At 35.5% G+C, this 20,900-nt stretch overlaps 1 protein-coding gene across 1 annotated transcript; it reads left to right on the plus strand.

The window, feature by feature from the left end:
• Positions 1–1,146: 1,146 nt before the first annotated feature.
• Positions 1,147–17,394, plus strand: LOC125646400 (uncharacterized). The gene is made up of 6 exons (XM_048872646.2): positions 1,147–1,245; positions 8,834–9,000; positions 11,735–11,876; positions 12,974–13,153; positions 14,715–14,882; positions 16,802–17,394. The coding sequence occupies exons 1-6, from the start codon at positions 1,239–1,241 to the stop codon at positions 17,314–17,316; spliced, it is 1,179 nt and encodes a 392-aa protein (XP_048728603.2). The 5' UTR covers positions 1,147–1,238; the 3' UTR covers positions 17,317–17,394.
• Positions 17,395–20,900: the final 3,506 nt, after the last annotated feature.

Below are 20,900 nucleotides of genomic sequence, written 5' to 3' on the forward strand. Positions count from 1 at the left end.
AAAACCGGGTCGAGGAATAAAAAGATAGGTAGTATTTTGTGTTCTTTAGAGTGTATGTCTTTTCTTATATTGACGTGATATAAGGTTACCATAGCTCTCTATCAAAGAGTCAAGAATAGAAGTGAATGTATTACTCCGCCAACACTTCCCAACCAATGAAACAGGAAAGAATAGCAATGAATGTATTACTCCGCCGACAATTCCCAACCAATGAAACGGAAAAGAACATTAGTGAATGTAGTACTCAGCCAACACTTCCTAACATTAATTCACAGTGGAATCCACAGCATTGATCGACAACAGAAATAGAAAATATAGATAACATGTGAATATGCCAGCATTACCGTAATTTAAAACACGCTGAATCATTAATACAATGTATGAACAAGTGAAGATAACGAACAGTGATCTGTATCATAAATCCTAGCACGGATACAAAAGTAATAGAAAGGAAAGCACGACCTCAGGACATATCTGAAGTGGAATCAGGTTGCCTAAGAGGAGTAAGTATTCCCTATTAACCGGTCACATCCGATCATGAAATCAGTTACAAAAGGTAGTGTAGATAAGTTACCGTTTGAAATGTAGGAACACGTGAACAAATTTTGATACCTTTAATCGTGAAAATACATTAAAATATATCAAAGTTAAAATTAAAGTCGTGTCGTATATCAAAATTTTGTGATGTAAATTATCTGTGAATATGTTCATTACATTGCAGAGAATGCACCCGATGCGGACTGAAAACGTACCACTGCTCTACATAAAAGCAATTGTGTGTGAACAACGATAACTATTGGTCTGAAATAATTTAACCACTACAATTGCTAGACCAATGATATCACGGAATATTATCTTTATCCGACTGTGCATGAGAACTGTAGGTTATCAAGATTTACGATTATGTTTAGAAACTTTTCAAAGGCACTGTAGAAAAACCTTTAAAAACGAATACATATACAAATAGGCATGTGCATGTAGTTCCACATGAATGGATATCAATTTCTTCTAGACTTTTGTATATCATCTTAAAATGTATTTTAAAACCCCTGATAATTGTATGATGATGTAGAATACAAAATGATGCATAAAAATACCAAAAATCTGCACAACCAATGTTTGTCCTTCATGGCTGAATAGAATATTAGTATTACGTAACGCCCAACACGAAATACACTTCCGGGTTTTGATAACAGTACACCAAAAATATATGTTAACACGGATTGAGGTCGGCGACAATGGAAGGTATGTAGCTTTCGTGTTTATATTGATCAAACATATAACAAATTATATACCATACAACCCATTCTAAGGAGGCAGTACACTTTAATAAAGACTTCAGACTTAATTACGCCTCCTTATTTTATATGAACTCTGCCATTCGTTTCGGTCTATGAGCATTTTCTTGTTGTAAAGGACATCTTAACAGTAGAATTTTGTTGACATAATAATCAGTGCACAGCTGACTTGGAAACAAATATGAAAACTACATTACATTTTTATATCAAAATATGGATATTGGAAATGAATAAAAATCGATCAATCGTTGGGATTTAATCAATCTTTTCAAAACAAAAAACACGAGTGATACAATGTATTGTCTTTGAGAACATGATTAATGAAGCAGGGTTGACAATCTATTGAGCCTAGATTACACATTTTGATCCGTAAGGGGATCTAAAATTGTGTTCATATAGTTTTTGTGAGGTGAAATACGACGCAGTAGCTATGTAATTTTCTTAGAGATTCGTCACTGTTCGTTATCTTCACTTTTGCATTCTAAAACCCCATGGAATGGAAAGTTTTCCCCGGGTCAATTAACTCTTAGGACGTCTCACAGAATGAGAACTTCAAAAGGAAAGTCACGGGTCATTTAGATACGGCTTTGAAAACGGATATCCTCTGTCACACTCACAAGAGGAAGACCGTTTGGAGCGCCATGGATAGGCCCAGATTAGTGGCACTTCACTAAAAACTCGACAACAAATCGACAAACAAACATAATGCTTGCACATTACTTAGATCTTGACCAATGCCACAGGCTTACATTGATGACTGGAATCATAATCACATATGTATAAGTAACCAATATGCTTAATTTATTGCTGTGTATTGCATGCAATAAAATAAATAATGAAGTACTATATGTAGCTGAAAAGTAAATAAATCATTTAAGTAACTAACATAATCATTTGCACTTCAGGAATTTCATCCAAAACACACCTTCAGTAAACAAAATAACCGCGAATTTCCGTATTAACGATGCAAAATAACGAGTAAACCTCCGAAAGGTGAAGCGTCCGAGTTAATGGCATCCGGATTACCGAGGCCCCACCGAGGCTTACTATCTCTATCTCTAATCTATACACACACACACACACACACACACACACACACACATATATATATATATATATATATATATATATATATATATATATATATATAATATGTTTTACGGCATGACCGTGTTTGAGGGCGAAGCAAAAAAGTTTTGGCATCAGTATCTATATCCAAAACAGGACAAAACTAACCCGAAGTTAGCACGAGGACAGAGCTGTATCAAAGCATCCTAATTTTGGACATTTGATCCGCCTATATATTGAACGCGGGGAATATAACGCAATCGATGTAAACAGTACATTGTGACGTCATATTCAGCGTCGTTATTTAGCACAAACATAGCGTTTGAACCACAACAAAAAACATGGCGTTAATCGTGGAGTAATTATATATGATTAAGAAAATAAGATTTACATGCTTTTACGGATTTTATGTAACATCTCAGAACGACGTGAACTAGAGTAGACGAAATTCAAAATGGAGGAATACATGTCCACGCGCTAATATTCGAATCGACGCCATTTGGTACCAAACTTTTCAAGTTCCATAGGTATGGTTTAATTTTTCATTGTTTTCCTATATTTTCCTTTTAAACATATATATACGTGTTACCTATAGGGAGAGCTCCGCTCTTACGACCCTTCGGGCCGTGAGAGGGCTTCGCCCTCTATAATCTTAAGTTGGTTGGTTCGATGTTTGTTTTACGTCCCGTCGAGAATTTTCACTTATATTGAGATGTCACCTGCTGAAGGTGAAGTACCACAAAAGACCTATACTTAATATACTCAGGGCCGTAGCAGTGGGGATCAATGCCTGTCAATATAGGTCCCCTCCGTTATTAAGCTTTTATCCGAAAGACGCGTGATTCTCACTTTTAAATGTCGAGCGTTTGGTGTTAGGAACAATCTCTATGTTTACATCTTTGGTGAACGAAAGATGAAGATAACGAACAGTGATCAATCTCATAGCTCCTATGAGGAATACAAAATAGAGAGTTGGGCAAATATGGACCCTTGCATATAGCAGAGGTGAGATCAGGTGCCTAGGAGGCGTAAGCTTCCCCTGTCGATCGGTCACACCCGCCGACTGAGTCCTATATCACCGAGTATATCTCAACATGCGGGGTGTAGGCTATGTTATGACCGAGGTGTAGGCTATGTTATGACCGGGATGTAGTCTACCGAAACAGTAATATAGATGGTTGGTGTTCGTTTTTGCAAAATATCTCAATTTATGAATATATTTCGCAGGAAAGCATATGATTACGGATCGAAGTAAGCATTACTTCAGGAAAATATGGAAACAAATATATCTACCGTACATGTTCTAGTCTTATCAAACACCTCAACACAATTCCGACGATCGGGTCAAGTTTGGCACCACCGCGTGTCTATAATCAAATATCGGGACACATCTTTGCTATCGTCATTTTTATATGACCAATAATTACGTATTATCTGTATAACATATAATCTGATCTGTAAGAGAGAGAGAGAGAGAGAGAGAGAGAGAGAGAGAGAGAGATGTTTCATGGGGATATGTTTGATTCCACCTATATGACTACCAATACCGCGTGTAAATGGACTACATGTATATGTAACGGAAGTATTGCTTTCAGAGTTTCATTCAATAAACTATTTTACTTACGGTACAAATAGAAGTACCACTACAATCAGTATGCTTTTAAAAATATTGAATGACATTCCACACTTATGCGCAAAAGAAATCTGGTAGCATACACCTCTTGCACAACATGTAGCATACAACCCGTGCACAACATCAAATTATCGTGGATATCTTTGTGTTTGATAAAACTACAAAGTATGCAGTGGATATATTTGTTTCCATATATTCCTGAATTTATGCTTTCTTCCGTAACCATATGCTTTCCTGCGAAATATATCCTTAAATTGAGATATTATGCAAAAGCGGACCCCAACCATCTACGATGGCTGTTCGATATGTAATGTGTATTGTACGATATCTCAAAAGCATTCGACTCATATATTGAAATGAACATTACATTCCTTCAAAGTATTCTCCGCGATTTGAAATACAAAATTTCAATCTCTGAATCCATTTCTAAAATGCGTCACGGTACGCTGATTTAGGTAGACTTCTGAGGCACTGACTGGTGGCTGACCCAAGGGCTTGTCGGGACTTGTAACGACGACTAGATAAGAACTTTTTAAGTTTTGGAAAAAGGAAAAAGTCGCATGGGGCTAGATCTGGAGAGTTTGGTGAGTGTAGCAAGACGGTAACCTTCTCCTACTTCAAAAATTGCTTCACAAGCTCAGATGTATGTAATGGAGTATTATCATGAAGTAGACGAACATGCCTAAATCCTGACACATGCAGGGCGTCGTTCATGTTAATATTTCTTGAGCTTTTTTAATATAACATCTCGGGAATACCGACCTGTAACAGTTTTGTTCTTCGGCACCGGAATTTGTACGGCTATACCATCAAATGAGAAGAATATGCAATAAAGAACCTTCTTTGTGCTTATGATTCTTTTGGCAACTACTGGCCTTCTACCGTGTTTAGTTGGCCATATTTTGTTTCTAATTTTTCTTACTACTTCGAAATAGTGAACCCATGTTTCGTCACCACTAACAACGTTTGCAAAATGTCTTTGATTGAATTTGGGAAACATTTTGAGGAATTGCTTCGCGGTTTGTACTCGTACCCGTTATTTGGTCATCTGTCAATATATGCGGTGTCCATATGGCAGAAATTTTTCGTACTTTCAAAATATGATTCAAAATGAAATGCACCCGCGATAGCGATATGCCAACAGCTTTGGCAATATCACGAATCGTGTATCTGCCATAACATTCAATTATTTCCCTGACTTTTGAGACATTTGCCTTGCCTGTTACAGTTACAGGTCGGCCAGATTTTGCTGCATCTTTGACGGACTCTGTGCCAGTCAGAAATATCTTTCTCCGCCTACGAACTGTCTCATAAGATACCTTATCAGACCTATAAACTTCCCCCAATTCAGTAAAAATCTGCATTACCGAATTACTGAGATTTGTGCGAACTTTTATATAAGCTCTAATTTCTTCAATATTCTCAGTCCGTTTCCCAACCATTTTTACAACAGTGGTCAACGACTGGCTCTATTGAAATGACTGTAAGTTTAAAACTACGTGGAGCTGAAGGCTCGTGTGTATACCGTTGGAAAGGTATTGCATAGAGCTATTCAAGAGTATCATCATCCACGAAATCGTGCAGAGGGTTATTGCACTGTGGTACAATACACATTACATATCGAACAACCCTCGTATATTGCTTCGGTAGCCTACACCCCGGTCACAAAATAGCCTACACGCCACGTGTTGGGTTAATCCGAGATTCCTCTGACTCTTACCCCCGCTTTTATATTTGACATGTGCGGGGGAGAGTCAGAGCGGACTCCATATTGAAAAGTTGGAATTCAGCGACACCAGCTGGTGTCGCTGCTTTACCTACCTCTTACAACTTTATTTCACGGATCTATCTTCCAAGACGTGAGAATTCAGTTAACAGAAGATAAATCTATAAATAGATCATGATTAATACGATGCTATCGCCGTTTAAACGGCCCTAATACCGACAAATGGAGCATCACTTGAATTAGGTCGCCGCCTCGCCATTTGATTTCTTTCCGCATGACGTCAGCACATGTAAACACAAAATTCCATCGTTTAAACGGCGATAGCATCATATTAATCATGATGTATTTGTAGCATAATCTTCCGATAACTGAATCCTTGCGTCTTGGAAGATGAGTCCGCGAAATAAAGTTGTAAAAGGTAGGTAAAGCAGCGACACCAGCTGGTGTCGCTGAATTCCCACTTTTCAATATGGAGTCCGCTCTGACTCTCCCCCGCAGAAGTCACAAAATAAAAGCGGGGTTAAGAGTCAGAGGAATCTCGAATTAGTGTTGGGTATACTCGGTGTATTTCTTGATCAGGTTTGATGCCATGGCACAAGCGGGGCTCGAGCTCACGACCTCCCGGAGGAAGAAGCGAATGCTCTAGCACTGAGTCACCGCTATCGGAAAATCCTTCTGTCATAAAATAGATAGAATATATCTGATAATCAAACAGTAATATTTCTGTGTAAGTATCACCTGTTGGAGTAGGTAAATGAGTAATGTGAATTTAACCAACCCAGTCGTTAATCATTATCGCTGGCAAAGAACGGGAGGCGAATTGTTGTGACCAAAGCGGCGAGTGGTAAATACACTGTACTACCGACAATCGATTAGGGCTGGGACGATTCAGGGTTAGCTCGATTCGGTTCGGTTTTGATTCAGAACAGCACGGTTCGGTTATTTTCGATTCGGTTCATGTTAGATCCAATTTATCTAATGACACCACAACAATTAACAATTTTAATGAGTAGCATATTTGATTTGATTTAATTCAAGTTATATAACTATATGTTGTCATTTGTAAACATCATATCTATTCATAATGGCATTTTATAACTTTGATAGAAAAAAGAAAACACTGACAGTCTATCAAAAATTTTTATATTAATGTGCTGCATAAGTTTTGGATTATTAAACAAATCTATAGTGAATCTAAAATGTATATGATATTGTTTTCATTGATATGCAAAAATTCAACAATTCTATCAATTGAGAGTCTTTGAAAATCTCTCCTTTATTGATTTACTTCTCTCATGTTAACTGTCAAATCTGTGTCATTACTTACGATGTTGATTTCACTCCACCACTGACAGAAATGCTATATGTCATGTAAAGATAAACTGCAATGATCTTACGGACCATATTCTGTTGGTATCTGAGTGGTGAAAATGCTAACTCTTAACACAGTAGTGATTTAAATCTCCGTTGCATAAAAAACCACATGTTTTCAACATCACTCGGACGCCATATTTGTTGTTTTGGTGTAAGTAAAATCTAAACCGAACCGAACCGAAATCCGGAATTTGTAATCGGTGCATCGAATCGAATGGTATGAATCGCGGTGCACCGGAATTTTCGGTGCACCGCACAGCCCTACAATCGATCAATTTTCTTACAACATTTTAATGGTAAAACGTTCCGATAATCATTACAGACTTTATTTCATTAATTTATATGAATACAAAACAAATAGACAAAGTTGTTTTGAACAAGAGAGCGAGTTGTCTCTATGATAGGGCACTTGTCTTGGAGCGAGTCAGTTGTCCAGCACTCCTGAAATGTATATTCATAGAATGTGTGCATGCATATTGTTTTCACGTGAAAATGATTAGAAGTGATTAATCTCATAATTGATATACATTGTAAAAATACAAAATCGAGGAGAACAGGGCAAACACAGACCCCTGGACACGCCAGTAGTGGCATCTGGTGCATAGGATGAGTAGGCAATCTGTTGACCGGTCACACCCGCCGTGAGCCCTTTATCTTCATCAAGTAAATGGAACGATTCGTAGACAAAATCAGTACGCAACGAACGGCATAATCATAAGTATGAAACATGTCAGAAAGCATGCAGTTTTGAGACCAGTTTCTAGGGCCATAAACATAGAAACGAGTCCATCTTTTTTCTACGTCTTACTTTTTAATGAAGGAACATAGTGTGAAAAATGAGGCTTAGATTTTTTAAATGCGTTTAAGTTCTCTGGCCACGGATCCCGATCTCTAAAGAAGACTACATACACGTAAGTATTGTAAATGAGGAACGTCAGACTACATACACGTAAGTATTGTAACGTCAGACTACATACACGTAAGTATTGTAACGTCAGACTACATACACGTAAGTATTGTAACGTCAGACTACATACACGTAAGTATTGTAACGTCAGACTACATACACGTAAGTATTGTAAATGAGGAACGTCAGACTACATACACGTAAGTATTGTAAATGAGGAACGTCAGCATCTTTTGATATCAACTAGAGTACGTGTGTTTAGATTCAGAATGGCTTTAACAATGTAATTCATTTGATGATTGAGCACAATATAAGCATATTTTCGTGTTCCATTTTTATTGAAGAGGCAGCTGTCTATTCCAGTACCTAAGTAAGAGAGATATCTCTTTAACTAAAAAGCTATCTCTTAGAATAAAAGACACTGTGCAATAAAAGAAATGTATCTTTAGAATGAGATACCTCTGAAAATTAAAAACTATTTTTGTGGTTCTCAGAGTTGTTTCGTTTTCTGGTTCCCAGAGATATTTCCTTTTCTGGTTCCCAGGGATGTAGACTTCGATAGACGAAACATCGGCATTTACGTTGTTTATGGCAATGTGTGGACATGAATATTGTATATATGCCCGATGCTGCACTAGTTATTTAATGTAGTCATATCTAATGTTTATGTTTTAATGAAAACGAGCAATATGCTAATATATGTAGTCCTGAATAAAAAAGACTATTATTATCATCTTTGCATCATACCTATAAAGGAAAACGGTGAATAATACCTACGTTTAGCCCTTGTCAATCTATATGGTCTACAATGAAATTCCCATTCTCAGAACCCGAGGACCTAGGTCCAGTGCACCAGCTGTACCAGTTTGATGAGAATAAGGAGCTATCCCTTCCGGAGTTCTACTCCCAACATAAGGACGACTTACCTATGTTGATTGTGGTCAGTGGTGGTCATTATGGGCAGACTAAATGGGACGAAATATCAACAGACCAGGTCAGTATCCACGACCGACTTAATTAAATATCCACAAGATTCCTATATTCTAATCATGATTTAGTGCGATATACATTATCTCCGGTTTATTTCTATATTCTAACCATGATCTGGTTTGATATACATTATCTCCGTTCTCTAACTCAGAACGCAGTTACTGTATGGATGAAGAAAAACATACTTTTGAATCAACGTTTTTTGGTGGTTGTTGTTTTCTCTCCATGAAACACTAACACAATTATACCTAATGATGGAGACGCAGTCATTCAATATTTACATTTGCCAATGTGTTTCCTTATATGACAATACTAACGAAATTGACATTCATTTTTTGTCGACATGAAGTCTGTCACGTGATCAAACTTTCTTGCGTATGAAGTTTTTAGGTCAATTGTACTAGATACTTTCTCCTGACAAAACAGAAACAACGTAAAACAAACACGCATCAGAATATTTATACAGAGCAAGAATTAGACATACCGTTTGGTTGTTTAATTTTAATTACCGTCTGCAACTTCTGCAACATGGCGAATTTATATGATAACTTTGATATTGGAAGCGAAGAAATGGAGGCTGAATTATAAGCATATTTACTTTGTGATGATGATAACCTGTTGTTTCCGGGCAACAGCCATCACGACCATAACCGAGGCTTGAAAACTTGTGTTCATGTCAGGGCACCGCTGCCAGTCTTCATTAAATTTCTACGACAGAAATCTCGCAAGAGAATAAAAACTGTCAGTTCCTATTTATTTTCTCTGGAGGTAAAAGAAACCCAACCTACCTGCACCTCGTCTAAACAGTTTGTGTAGTGCTACAACCCCGAGTTCTAACGATGAACATGCCGTTGTTCCTTTCCAAAACTTGCAAAAACCTGACCAAGAGATTAACGTTAACTTGATCTATCTATCTTCTCTCAATTCTTTCAGATCCTCTCTTTCAGATCCTCAGAATTTCTGTCGAAATCTGTGTGCAACAATTGTGTTTTCAGCTTCAAGTATGCCAGCCTGACGTTTTCTCCCTCGCTGATCCCAGTCTGACGTTTTCTCCCTCGCTGATCCCAGCCTGACGTTTTCTCCCTCGCTGATCCCTGCCTGACGTTTTCTCCCTCGCTGATCCCAGCCTGACGTTTTCTCCCTCGCTGATCCCTGCCTGACATTTTCTTCCTCGCTGATCCCTGCCTGACGTTTTCTCCCTCGCTGATCCCAGTCTGACGTTTTCTCCCTCGCTGATACCAGCCTGACGTTTTCTCCCTCGCTGATCCCAGCCTGACGTTTTTCCCCTCGCTGATCCCAGCTTCACGTTTTCTCCCTCGCTGATCCCAGCCTCACGTTTTCCCCCTCGCTGATCGCGAACCCTTCACGGATGTCTTGTTTTCTACTGAGTTGACTTGACGCTCTAAATTGGCTTTATTTTACACTTGTTTCATCTTTTTTATTCCTTCTCAATTAAATATTCATATTCCATATTCTCTTATTGTTCCCACTTATTCACTTTTCTACTGAACGTCTTCTCCAGATTCATTTCCAGGTCACATGCGTCAATAAGCATCAAGTACAAATTTATTACACAGCAACACAATATATCATATTCGTTTTCATTATTACCAGCATAAGTTGTCCTTTTCTATTCCATTATTACCAACCTTAGATATCATATTCTATTTCATTCCTAATAGTATAAAATATCATATTCCATCATTATTACCCGCCTAAAATATAATTTTATTATATCATTATCAACTTAGAAGACCGTATTCTATTCTGTTACTATATATAATGGCGTAAGATTATATATTCTATGGTGTGATTTTGTATGTCAAATTTGCCATGATTTCTGAGAGAATTGATAGCGTTTCTAGTTTTTGACACTGGTTGAACATACTTTTGCATTGTGATGTCTCTTTCCATTGACTAACGTAATACGAAATTTCAGAGTTACCCAATACTTCTTCCCCTTTGTTGAACTCTTACGCAAAGTTAGACGCAAAGCATGTTTTCTTCCATACGCACTGGGCATTCTCTACCCAGAGCTCCGTGCGCTACTCGCTGGCGTAACGCGGCCTCTGGTGAGAGAATGACGCGTTGGGTACAAATGCTTATCATTACCTTTATATATTGCCTAAAGAATGATTGCCAGAGATCATGCAACCACCAAACTGCAGGGACACACAATTTTAGCAAGTTTATTAGTATTTGATAATAAGTTATCTCCAGCAAAAATCGATAATCTTTGATAAAAGTATCACTCGTGCAGAAGAGGAAATAAATAATAATTTCATATTTAATTTGGTGGCCTAATTCAAACAAATATCATTTTTGTCATAATATGGTCAGTTTAATGTATACCAACGGTTTTTATCCTTATCTACATAACCAATATATAATATATGTACATGTATGTATATACATCTTGTACCCACCCAAACGTTCAACACAATGCTGAATGTACCTCTATCATAGAAGAGTTAATTATCTCGGAAGTTGTGTATTCTAAGAACATGTGACACGCTCAATCGGATCGCACTCGTCCTTTTCCGTAACAAAAAGTTACAGAAATAGCCGAGTAGTGATTGGTGGCATACTTTAAAGCAATAAAAATAGTTCTCACATATTACATGTCTCCACAAGATACAAAGAATACAGCTTATTTAATTATAGTGAAATCTTCTCATCAAAATCAACATGATTGCTTATCTCTTACTGCTGTTTGAAGTTTTCACCGCTAAATTTAGGTCATGCGGTTTCACTGCTGCCATTCTGTTCGTCGAGTTTTAGCGCGAGAACCAACAGAAGCTAGTGACATCAAACTGGAATATCTTAGTATCCCAGTCAATGGCAACTTCCGTTTTCAGCTGGTGAAATCTAGAACACAACGTAAGTGTACTTATCCTTGATTTTCATAATACGTCTTAACGAAGGTACATAAATATTTAAGTAAAATTAAAGGTTTTGAATATGACGCAATGACACATGTATTTCTAGTGTAGAAAACAATGGAACGTTTAACCCCCCTTTGTAAAAGAATGGCATATTGGTTTGCACTTCTAGTAAGACTAAATGTTGTCCGCTCAATATCTTGAGATCTGCTTGGCAAATATCAACCTAATATACTTTAAATGACCTTTGTTGATTTTGAAGTCACAAGTTCAGGGGTCAAACTACACCTAAACTAGGAATATACTGTTCGCTCAATATCTCGAGAACACTTTGCTGGACAAGTATCAAATTTGTGTACTGGTAGTACCTAAGGAGTAAATGACCCCTATTGGTTTTGAGGTCATAAGTCAAACGTAGGAGTGGGGGTCAAACTATTCTAGACCTGAATAGGTATTGTCCAATCAAACGCCAAACTTGTTACATTGGTATTCGTTATCACTGTCATTATAGGCATTCTGAATTTAAAGTTACCCTATTCAGTATTACCACACGGTGTGTGTGTGGGAGGGGGGATATATGTCTCTAAAATATTTCTTGTTATTTTCTGTTATTTGTTGACTATAGAGTATAAAAGGATTAAGCAGACATCGGACCGTCATTGTGCAATTCAAAGCTAAAAAATGATGAAACATGTAATAATTTGAAACACGAATTTAATGATTTGTAGTGTTTTTTATGAATTCCCTTTTCTCAGAGTTTTATAATGCATTTCACAAGTGTATTTCACATTAGACAGAGGTTAATGGTGTATATTATGAGTTTGATTCAAAATTTGTCAGTGTTTATGGAGTACGTTGTGAATCTAATTCATATTTTGTTGGAGTTTTCATTGTTTAAGTGACATAAATACTGATAATTAAGTACTCATTTTAGTAGGCTCAGGCAAAAACAAAATAATGATGCTCCCACATAAATTTTAATGATTTTATCGTATTTCTGAACGATTTTGTTGAGGCTTTGACTTTGTGTTTATATAGATAGTCCTGTTATGCCGATGAATGGGATTCTGTTAGGTTAACTTTGTATTTATACAGACAGTCCCTCCATGTCGATGAATGAGATTCTGGAGCGGAGAGAGTTCCCCATTCTGATCCAGTTCTCTGCTGATCATGTCGTCCCGGAGGCTGGCAAGAACAGAGACGGGACTTTGGCCTCCTTCCTGGTCATAGCCACATACGAAGAGGACTTCATCCAGGGCAACTACATACTGATAAGTAGGTCAACTATACTGATTAGTAGGTCAACTACATACTGATTAGTAGGTCAACTATACTGATTAGTAGGTCAACTACATACTGATTAGTAGGTCAATTATACTGATTAGTAGGTCAACTACATACTGATTAATAGGTCAACTATATACTGATTAGTAGTTTAACTATATTGATTAGTAGGTTAACTATACTAATTAGTAGGTCAACCATATTGATTAGTAGGTCAACAATACTGATTAGTTGGTCAACTATACTGATTAGTAGGTCAACTACATATTGATTAATAGTCGACTACATAGTGATAAGTAGGTCAACTACATAGTGATTAGTAGGTCACCTACATACTGATTAGTAGGTCAACTACATAGTGATTAGTAGGTCACCTACATACTGATTAGTAGGTCAACTACATACTGATTAATAGGTCAACTACATACTGATTAGTAGGTCAACAACATACTGATTAGTAAGTCAACTACACACTGATTAGTAGGTCAACTACACACTGATTAATAAGTCAACTACATATTGATTAGTAGGTCAATGACATACTGATTAATAGAGCAACTACATACTGATTAATAGGTCAACTACATACTGATTAGTAGGTCAACTACACTGTACATACTGATTAATAGGTCAACTACATACTGATTAATAGTCAACTACATAGTGATAAGTAGGTCAACTACACAATGATTAGTAGATCAACTACATACTGATTAGTAGGTCAACTACATACTGATTGATAGTCAACTACATAGTGATAAGTAGGTCAACTACATACTGATTAGTAGGTCCCTCCACATATGATAATTACTTGGGCTTTCTGGCTTGGACTTCTCAAAGAAGTATCATTGAGTTTTCTTTTATTTGGTTTCTCTTAGTTTGTGTTTTGAGGTAACGCCACGATATTAAATTCTAAATGAATATTGTAATAATGCTTTTAAGTCGCAATGACGGCCGTGGTAATTTTTAAAACTCCGAATTGGTTATGGCAAATCCCATGATGATAATAACAATATGCAGCTTAAACATGTCATTATAATTATTGTAAAAAACAAACAAAACCAAACCTTGAAATATAGATTATTTATTAAATAACAGTGCGATAAAACAATCAGGAAGAAGTATGCATGTCTGAACGAAAACTACCGAGACAAAACATGAACAATCAGGAAGAAGTATGCATGTCTGAACGAAAACTACCGAGACAAAACATGAAATGGCAGAATTTTTTTATTTATTTTTATATTTTTATTTTTATTGTCAACAACGTTTTGAAAGGAAGTATATACACCTGTATTTAAAGAAAACAAATTGCAGAATTTTATTGGAAAAGAGTGCATTCAGAGACTAAATGTTTGTATTAGTTAGGATATCGAACCAATGAAAGTATGGGGTGGATTGTGTATTTTGTTCAGCTCAGAAATTTCTCTCCGTTTCCTCGTGTTTGTATAAAGAAACCGGGCGATGTTATTAACTCAATTTCAGACAAGATAGAAAATCCTCCCTGTTTCCTTGTGTTTGTATAATTAATTAATTATCAATTTAATTCCAGACAAGATAGGAAAGGACACAGCAGCGGTGGCGCTTACCCCTCTCATTTCCGTTACCAGGGTTACCGGTTACAAGGACAAGTCAGACGAGGAGTTCCAGGCGTTCCTTCAGGAACTGGACAACTTTGTGGACAAGAACTGCTCTTACCCGGAGAGCAACTGTGACATGCGTAATGTTTTTTAAAAACAAGTTTTAATCCAAATGGAGATAAGATACAGACCCGCATTCTTTACACTAAAGTTATTTCGAATGTTTGAACTGTAAATTTCATTAAATTCCTCGATCGTTCAGTATGTTACAGTAACGTGGCATTGAGGTAGTCGACCCATAAGTCACGTTTCATCTTATTTTGCATCCTCGTTATCAATTTAAAGGCCACCAAGTATTTTATCTCAAAACCACTAGTTATCCTTAAAACATCGCTTAATCATCTGATATCTGAGGAGAAAACATATTTTGGACACAAGTTCGATTGATAAAGAAATCCCTGTATACACAGTTGACTGTAAAACCATTACACTACTTCCCAAATGTCGTAAGAAAGGTGATCAGTGGCGGATTTAAGGGGAGCGCAGCCCCTCCAAACATTTTCAAATTTAAGGTAAATCGCGGCCCCTTGTTTAGAAAAATGTAAACGATAAAAGAAGCAATAATTTCTTCCACTCTCAATGCAATAAATGACAAAATCTTTTGAGTTATTGAATTACTTTTATTGGGAGAACTTTTTTCCAAAACCCCTTGAAATTAGCGTCATTTTATTGATTTCCCTCTATCAAAAATGACAGAAAGTAGTAGAAATTACTACATAGAAGACATATTTGAAGTCCTATAAAATCTGTAAAGTCCAGAAGCTTCCGGGGCTTCGCCCCCTGGGCCCACACCAGGACTTCGCCCCAGACTCTCTGTCTCATAAAGTTGCGCCCCCTAACCGCAATTCCTGGATCCGCCCCTGGTAATTACCATACAATAAACGTGATCACCTCACACAATAAAGTGATCACCATCCGAAAACGTTAAGGATCTGATCGTTACACACGAATAGGTAAATTTTATTTATTATCTTCACATTTTTTTCAAGGACAATCAGCTCGCGGAAAAATTATAATTTAAGCGCAAAAAATCCAATAATCAACTGAAACTTGTTAACAAACTGTTTGCGCCGTTTCATGCAATAGGCTCTCCTGGCGTGATAGCGCCTTAAGGTGGCTGTTACAACAGTAAAAATGGCAACCATGGGGTCCTAATTTGCATCGGTCGTTGATGACATTAGCATGACAACCATGGTGTCTCCAACCACAAGAGTCAAACCTGAGTAAGACCCCCTTTCATACATTGAGAGAGATATACTTGGACGATCTCTTCATAGAAAATTGACAAACACTTAATATTGTTTTCCACAATGGCGGAGAGTTTCATTACGAGTTAGGAGTAGCAAATATTGTTCAATTCTATAGCAACACTCTTATTTATTATAAGAATAATCTTTGATTTGGATTGACAACCTTAAATTTGTGAGTTGATACACCATTGCGACTTTGTTTCGCTGTGTAACCTAAGGGGCGAGATCAAAAGGTCAATGTCTCACAAAAAACTAAATTCACAGAGTTTTCCCATTAAAACTAAATATAATGAATGTTAAAACTAATCGATTAAAAAGTAAAAATATACGATAATAAATAACTCTCTGCATACCCTTTCTACTGTTTATTCACAAATGAAAGTGTACATTAAAACCATTAAATATTCATAAAATGTAATATCATTATTTAGTTTTTAAGAGTCGCTTGTCTTTTTTTCTTTTTCCACTATTTAAAGTGTAATCGAAGTCGGATGACAGAAACTTATGGGAAATTTTATCCCCCTCTCCCTAACTATTTGAATTTAGATTTTTATCCTACATCGATCTTTTGATCTTGCTCCTAAGGTATGGGTTTTATATCAGTCGTTACCACAACATTGCATACATGTTTATAGAACTTGTAAATGTTTATATTTTTCGGTAATTTGATTTATCTATTATGCAAATCAGCAAAATGTAGAACTTCCTGTTCAATCTGCTAAAGTAACATTTAATGTTCATCAATTTAGGAATAAAGAAATATGGAATTCTTGATCCGGAAATAAAGGAGGTTATCCGGAGTGACGCCATCTTTTCTTCCGGTATATATGGAGACACTGGCGAACGACTACCTGCACCTCCTATCCCAGCAAGAGGAAAATCTCAAAACCTTAAAACAGACGACAGCAACGAAGATGACTTGTACGAACATTATGTCAAAATTAAGGACACTTGTCGGTCCAAGAATGAGCCGCCTTATACGAAGATCGAGCCCCACTCCGAGGGTGCTTCTGTGCATTCCAAACCTACCGATTCTGTGGCATTGGCCAGGTTCAACCATACCCATATGTCAGTGAAAGAAGTAGGAAATATGTTGAAGAATCTAAAACTGAATAAACACGTGAAAAGGTTTAAATCCGAAATGATTGATGGCGAAATACTCAAGGAGCTCACGAGAAAAATCCTTGTGAACGATTTTAACTTCACCCACGTGGAAGCCATCAGACTTGAGAAATTCATCGAAACCGGACATGTACCAGAATAAACATCTCGATTTTTACCTTCATGTTTCATATAGTTATCAACTGGCACTTCTTTCCTGAAATAAATGATTTAAAACTTTCTTATTATCCATGGTATATCTTCATCCAATACTTTCTTGTGCTGAATTTTCATAAAATCCTTAAAAGATATGTGAATGAATTCTCATGAAATAACTTCATATGCATATGGTGTTTATGTCTCTCAACTGATTCGATACACAGGAGCTTACTCTGCGTATGATCAGTTTTTAAATCGAGACAGGCTACTGACAAATAAGTTGATGTTACAGGGGTTTCAATATTCGCGTTTAAAATCAACATTTCGCAAATTTTATGATCGTTATAACGAGATCATTTACCAACACAACCTGTCATTGGGTAAATTGATATCTGATGTGTTTCACACCAATTGTTAGGCCGTTCTTTATACACTGTTTTGACTACAGTTTACTCTGTTTACCTGATCAAGATATGGGACTCAACCGCGGGTGTAACCGGTCAATATGAGACGCTCACTCCTCCCAGGCACCTGATCCTACCTCTGGAATGTACAGGTGTATGTGTTTGCCCTACTCTTAATTCTGTATAGGAACTATGAGATTGATCATGTACTTTATATGCACAGATATAAATATGATAAGCTGATGCAATATAGAAATCGCATGCGTGTGTAATAATAGAAATGGTGTCGAAATGTAAGTTAGATAGATATTGTGCGCAAATGAAAAATTTCCATTTTTATTTACAGTACCTGCAAAATTATACATGTTTCATTCCTACGCTTGACCAATCAGTGATTCCATGGATATCATTACATCTTACACAAGTATACAATCGTGACGCTTTTATAATGACTTCAGTGCATGTAAAATTTGTGTTTTTCTTTCGTTTAGTTGAAACAATATTTAGTTCAATCTAATGAACATTTTACAATGTTCTTCTGTATACACGGAAATTGGGAATCAAGACTAAATTAAAGCTTATACTAATCCGACTCTTATTTTACTATGTTTTATGACTATCTATGCTCTCTCTCTCTCTCTCTCTCTCTCTCTCTCTCTCTCTCTCTCTCTCTCTCTCTGACAGAACACCAGTATACATTCTACATATATCATATTTATGCTTGTTTGTCAGCCCTGTAAAATCAAAACAGTAAATGGCCATTTATTCAAATACACAATCAAATAAATGACAATAAACAAGGAATAAGAATGGCCATTTATTCATATACACAATCAAATAAATGACAATAAACAAGGAATAAGAATGGCCATTTATTCAAATACACAATTAAATAAATGACAAAAAACAAATATATATACAGTTGGAATAAATAGACTATGGACAATATTATGTCAAAAAGCACCGGTTCAGTAAAAAATGTTTGACTATAAAAACATAATACATTTTTACATTATGCACCCACGTTAAAAATTCAATACGGATGACAAGGAAGTGTTCCTGAGTGATAATTATGAAGATATATAATGTAAACACGTAACAATAACTGTAAAAATATGTACATACACTAACAAATCTATATGTAATATTACATCATAGGAAAACTAACCATAATTTGATGGGGAAAAAAACAAAAAAAAACCAACAACAAAAAAACACATATGTACATGTACCGCAAAAAGACAAGATGGGGCGTCATCTGCCACCGTAACAAGGTAGCATCAGATATGGTGCCGGGGGAAATTTCTTAGGCTGACTCGTTACCGCTCCCATCCTATTCGGTGATGTCCATTGTAAGTTCATAAAGGCAAAACATTGTTTCATTTTTTCTTTGTTTTGTTCCGAGTTATTTTTGGTTTATGATGATAGTAATTTTAAAAGTCAATGACATCACATGATAATTTACAAAAACTTGTAATTTACTTATTTGCATTATAAACTTAAAACACCAGACAGTGATTACTTATATTTACATCATTACTGATTTATATATGAAATAGCAATGTTTTATCGTAATTTTCATTTAAAGATTAAAATGATGCGAATGCAAGCTCCGTCCGGGGCCCCAAACGGCACGAAATTTTGCATCATTTGACGCATATCTTAATCTGTGGTGAATATTACGTCTCAAATTATAAATTCATGAATTTCTGTAACAAAACAAAAAACAGTTCTGCTTTTGGCTGTTTATTATTTCTAGCACACCCATTTTCCCACTTAAAGGTGTGTAATGCGTTCACAGCAAAATATATCAACATACTAAATATTCCGCATGCGTTACTTACATTGTAAATACATCAACATACTAAATAGTGTGTTATTTACATTGTAAATACATCAACATACTAAATATTGTGTTACTTACATTGTAAATACATCAACATACTAAATATTGTGTTACTTACATTGTAAATACATCAACATACTAAATATTGTGTTACTTACATTGTAAATACATCAACATACTAAATATTGTGTTATTTACATTGTAAATACATCAACATACTAAATATTGTGTTACTTACATTGTAAATACATCAACATACTAAATATTGTGTTATTTACATTGTAAATACATCAACATACTAAATATTGTGTTACTTACATTGTAAATACATCAACATACTAACTATTGTGTTACTTACATTGTAAATACATTAACATACTAAATATTGTGTTACTTACATTGTAAATACATCAACATACTAAATATTGTGTTACTTACACTGTAAATACATCAACATACTAAATATTGTGTTACTTACATTGTAAATACATCAACATACTAAATATTGTGTTATTTACATTGTAAATACATCAACATACTAAATATTGTGTTATTACATTGTAAATACATCAACATACTAAATATTGTGTTACTTACATTGTAAATACATCAACATACTAACTATTGTGTTCATTGTAAATACACCAACATACTAAATATTGTGTTATTTACATTGTAAATACATCAACATACTAAATATTGTGTAACTTACATTGTAAATACATCAACATACTAAATAGTGTGTTATTTAAATTGTAAATACATCAACATACTAAATATTATGTAACTTACATTGTAAATACATCAACATACTAAATAGTGTGTTACTTACATTGTAAATACATCAACATACTAAATATTGTGTTATTACATTGTAAATACATCAACATACTAAATATTGTGTTACTTACATTGTAAATACATCAACATACTAAATATTGTGTTATTACATTGTAAATACATCAACTTACTAGCTATTGTGTTCATTGTAAATACATCAACATACTAAATATTGCGTTACTTACATTGTAAATACATCAACATACTAAATATTGCGTTACTTACATTGTAAATACATCAACATACTAAATAGTGTGTAACTTACATTGTAAATACATCAACATACTAAATAGTGTGTTATTTAAATTGTAAATACATCAACATACTAAATATTATGTAACTTACATTGTAAATACATCAACATACTAAATAGTGTGTTACTTACATTGTAAATACATCAACATACTAAATAGTGTGTTACTTACATTGTAAATACATCAACATACTAAATATTGTGTTATTTACATTGTAAATACATCAACTTACTAGCTATTGTGT

This window comes from Ostrea edulis, chromosome 6, assembly GCF_947568905.1.
Source record: "Ostrea edulis chromosome 6, xbOstEdul1.1, whole genome shotgun sequence".
NCBI lineage: Eukaryota > Metazoa > Mollusca > Bivalvia > Ostreida > Ostreidae > Ostrea > Ostrea edulis.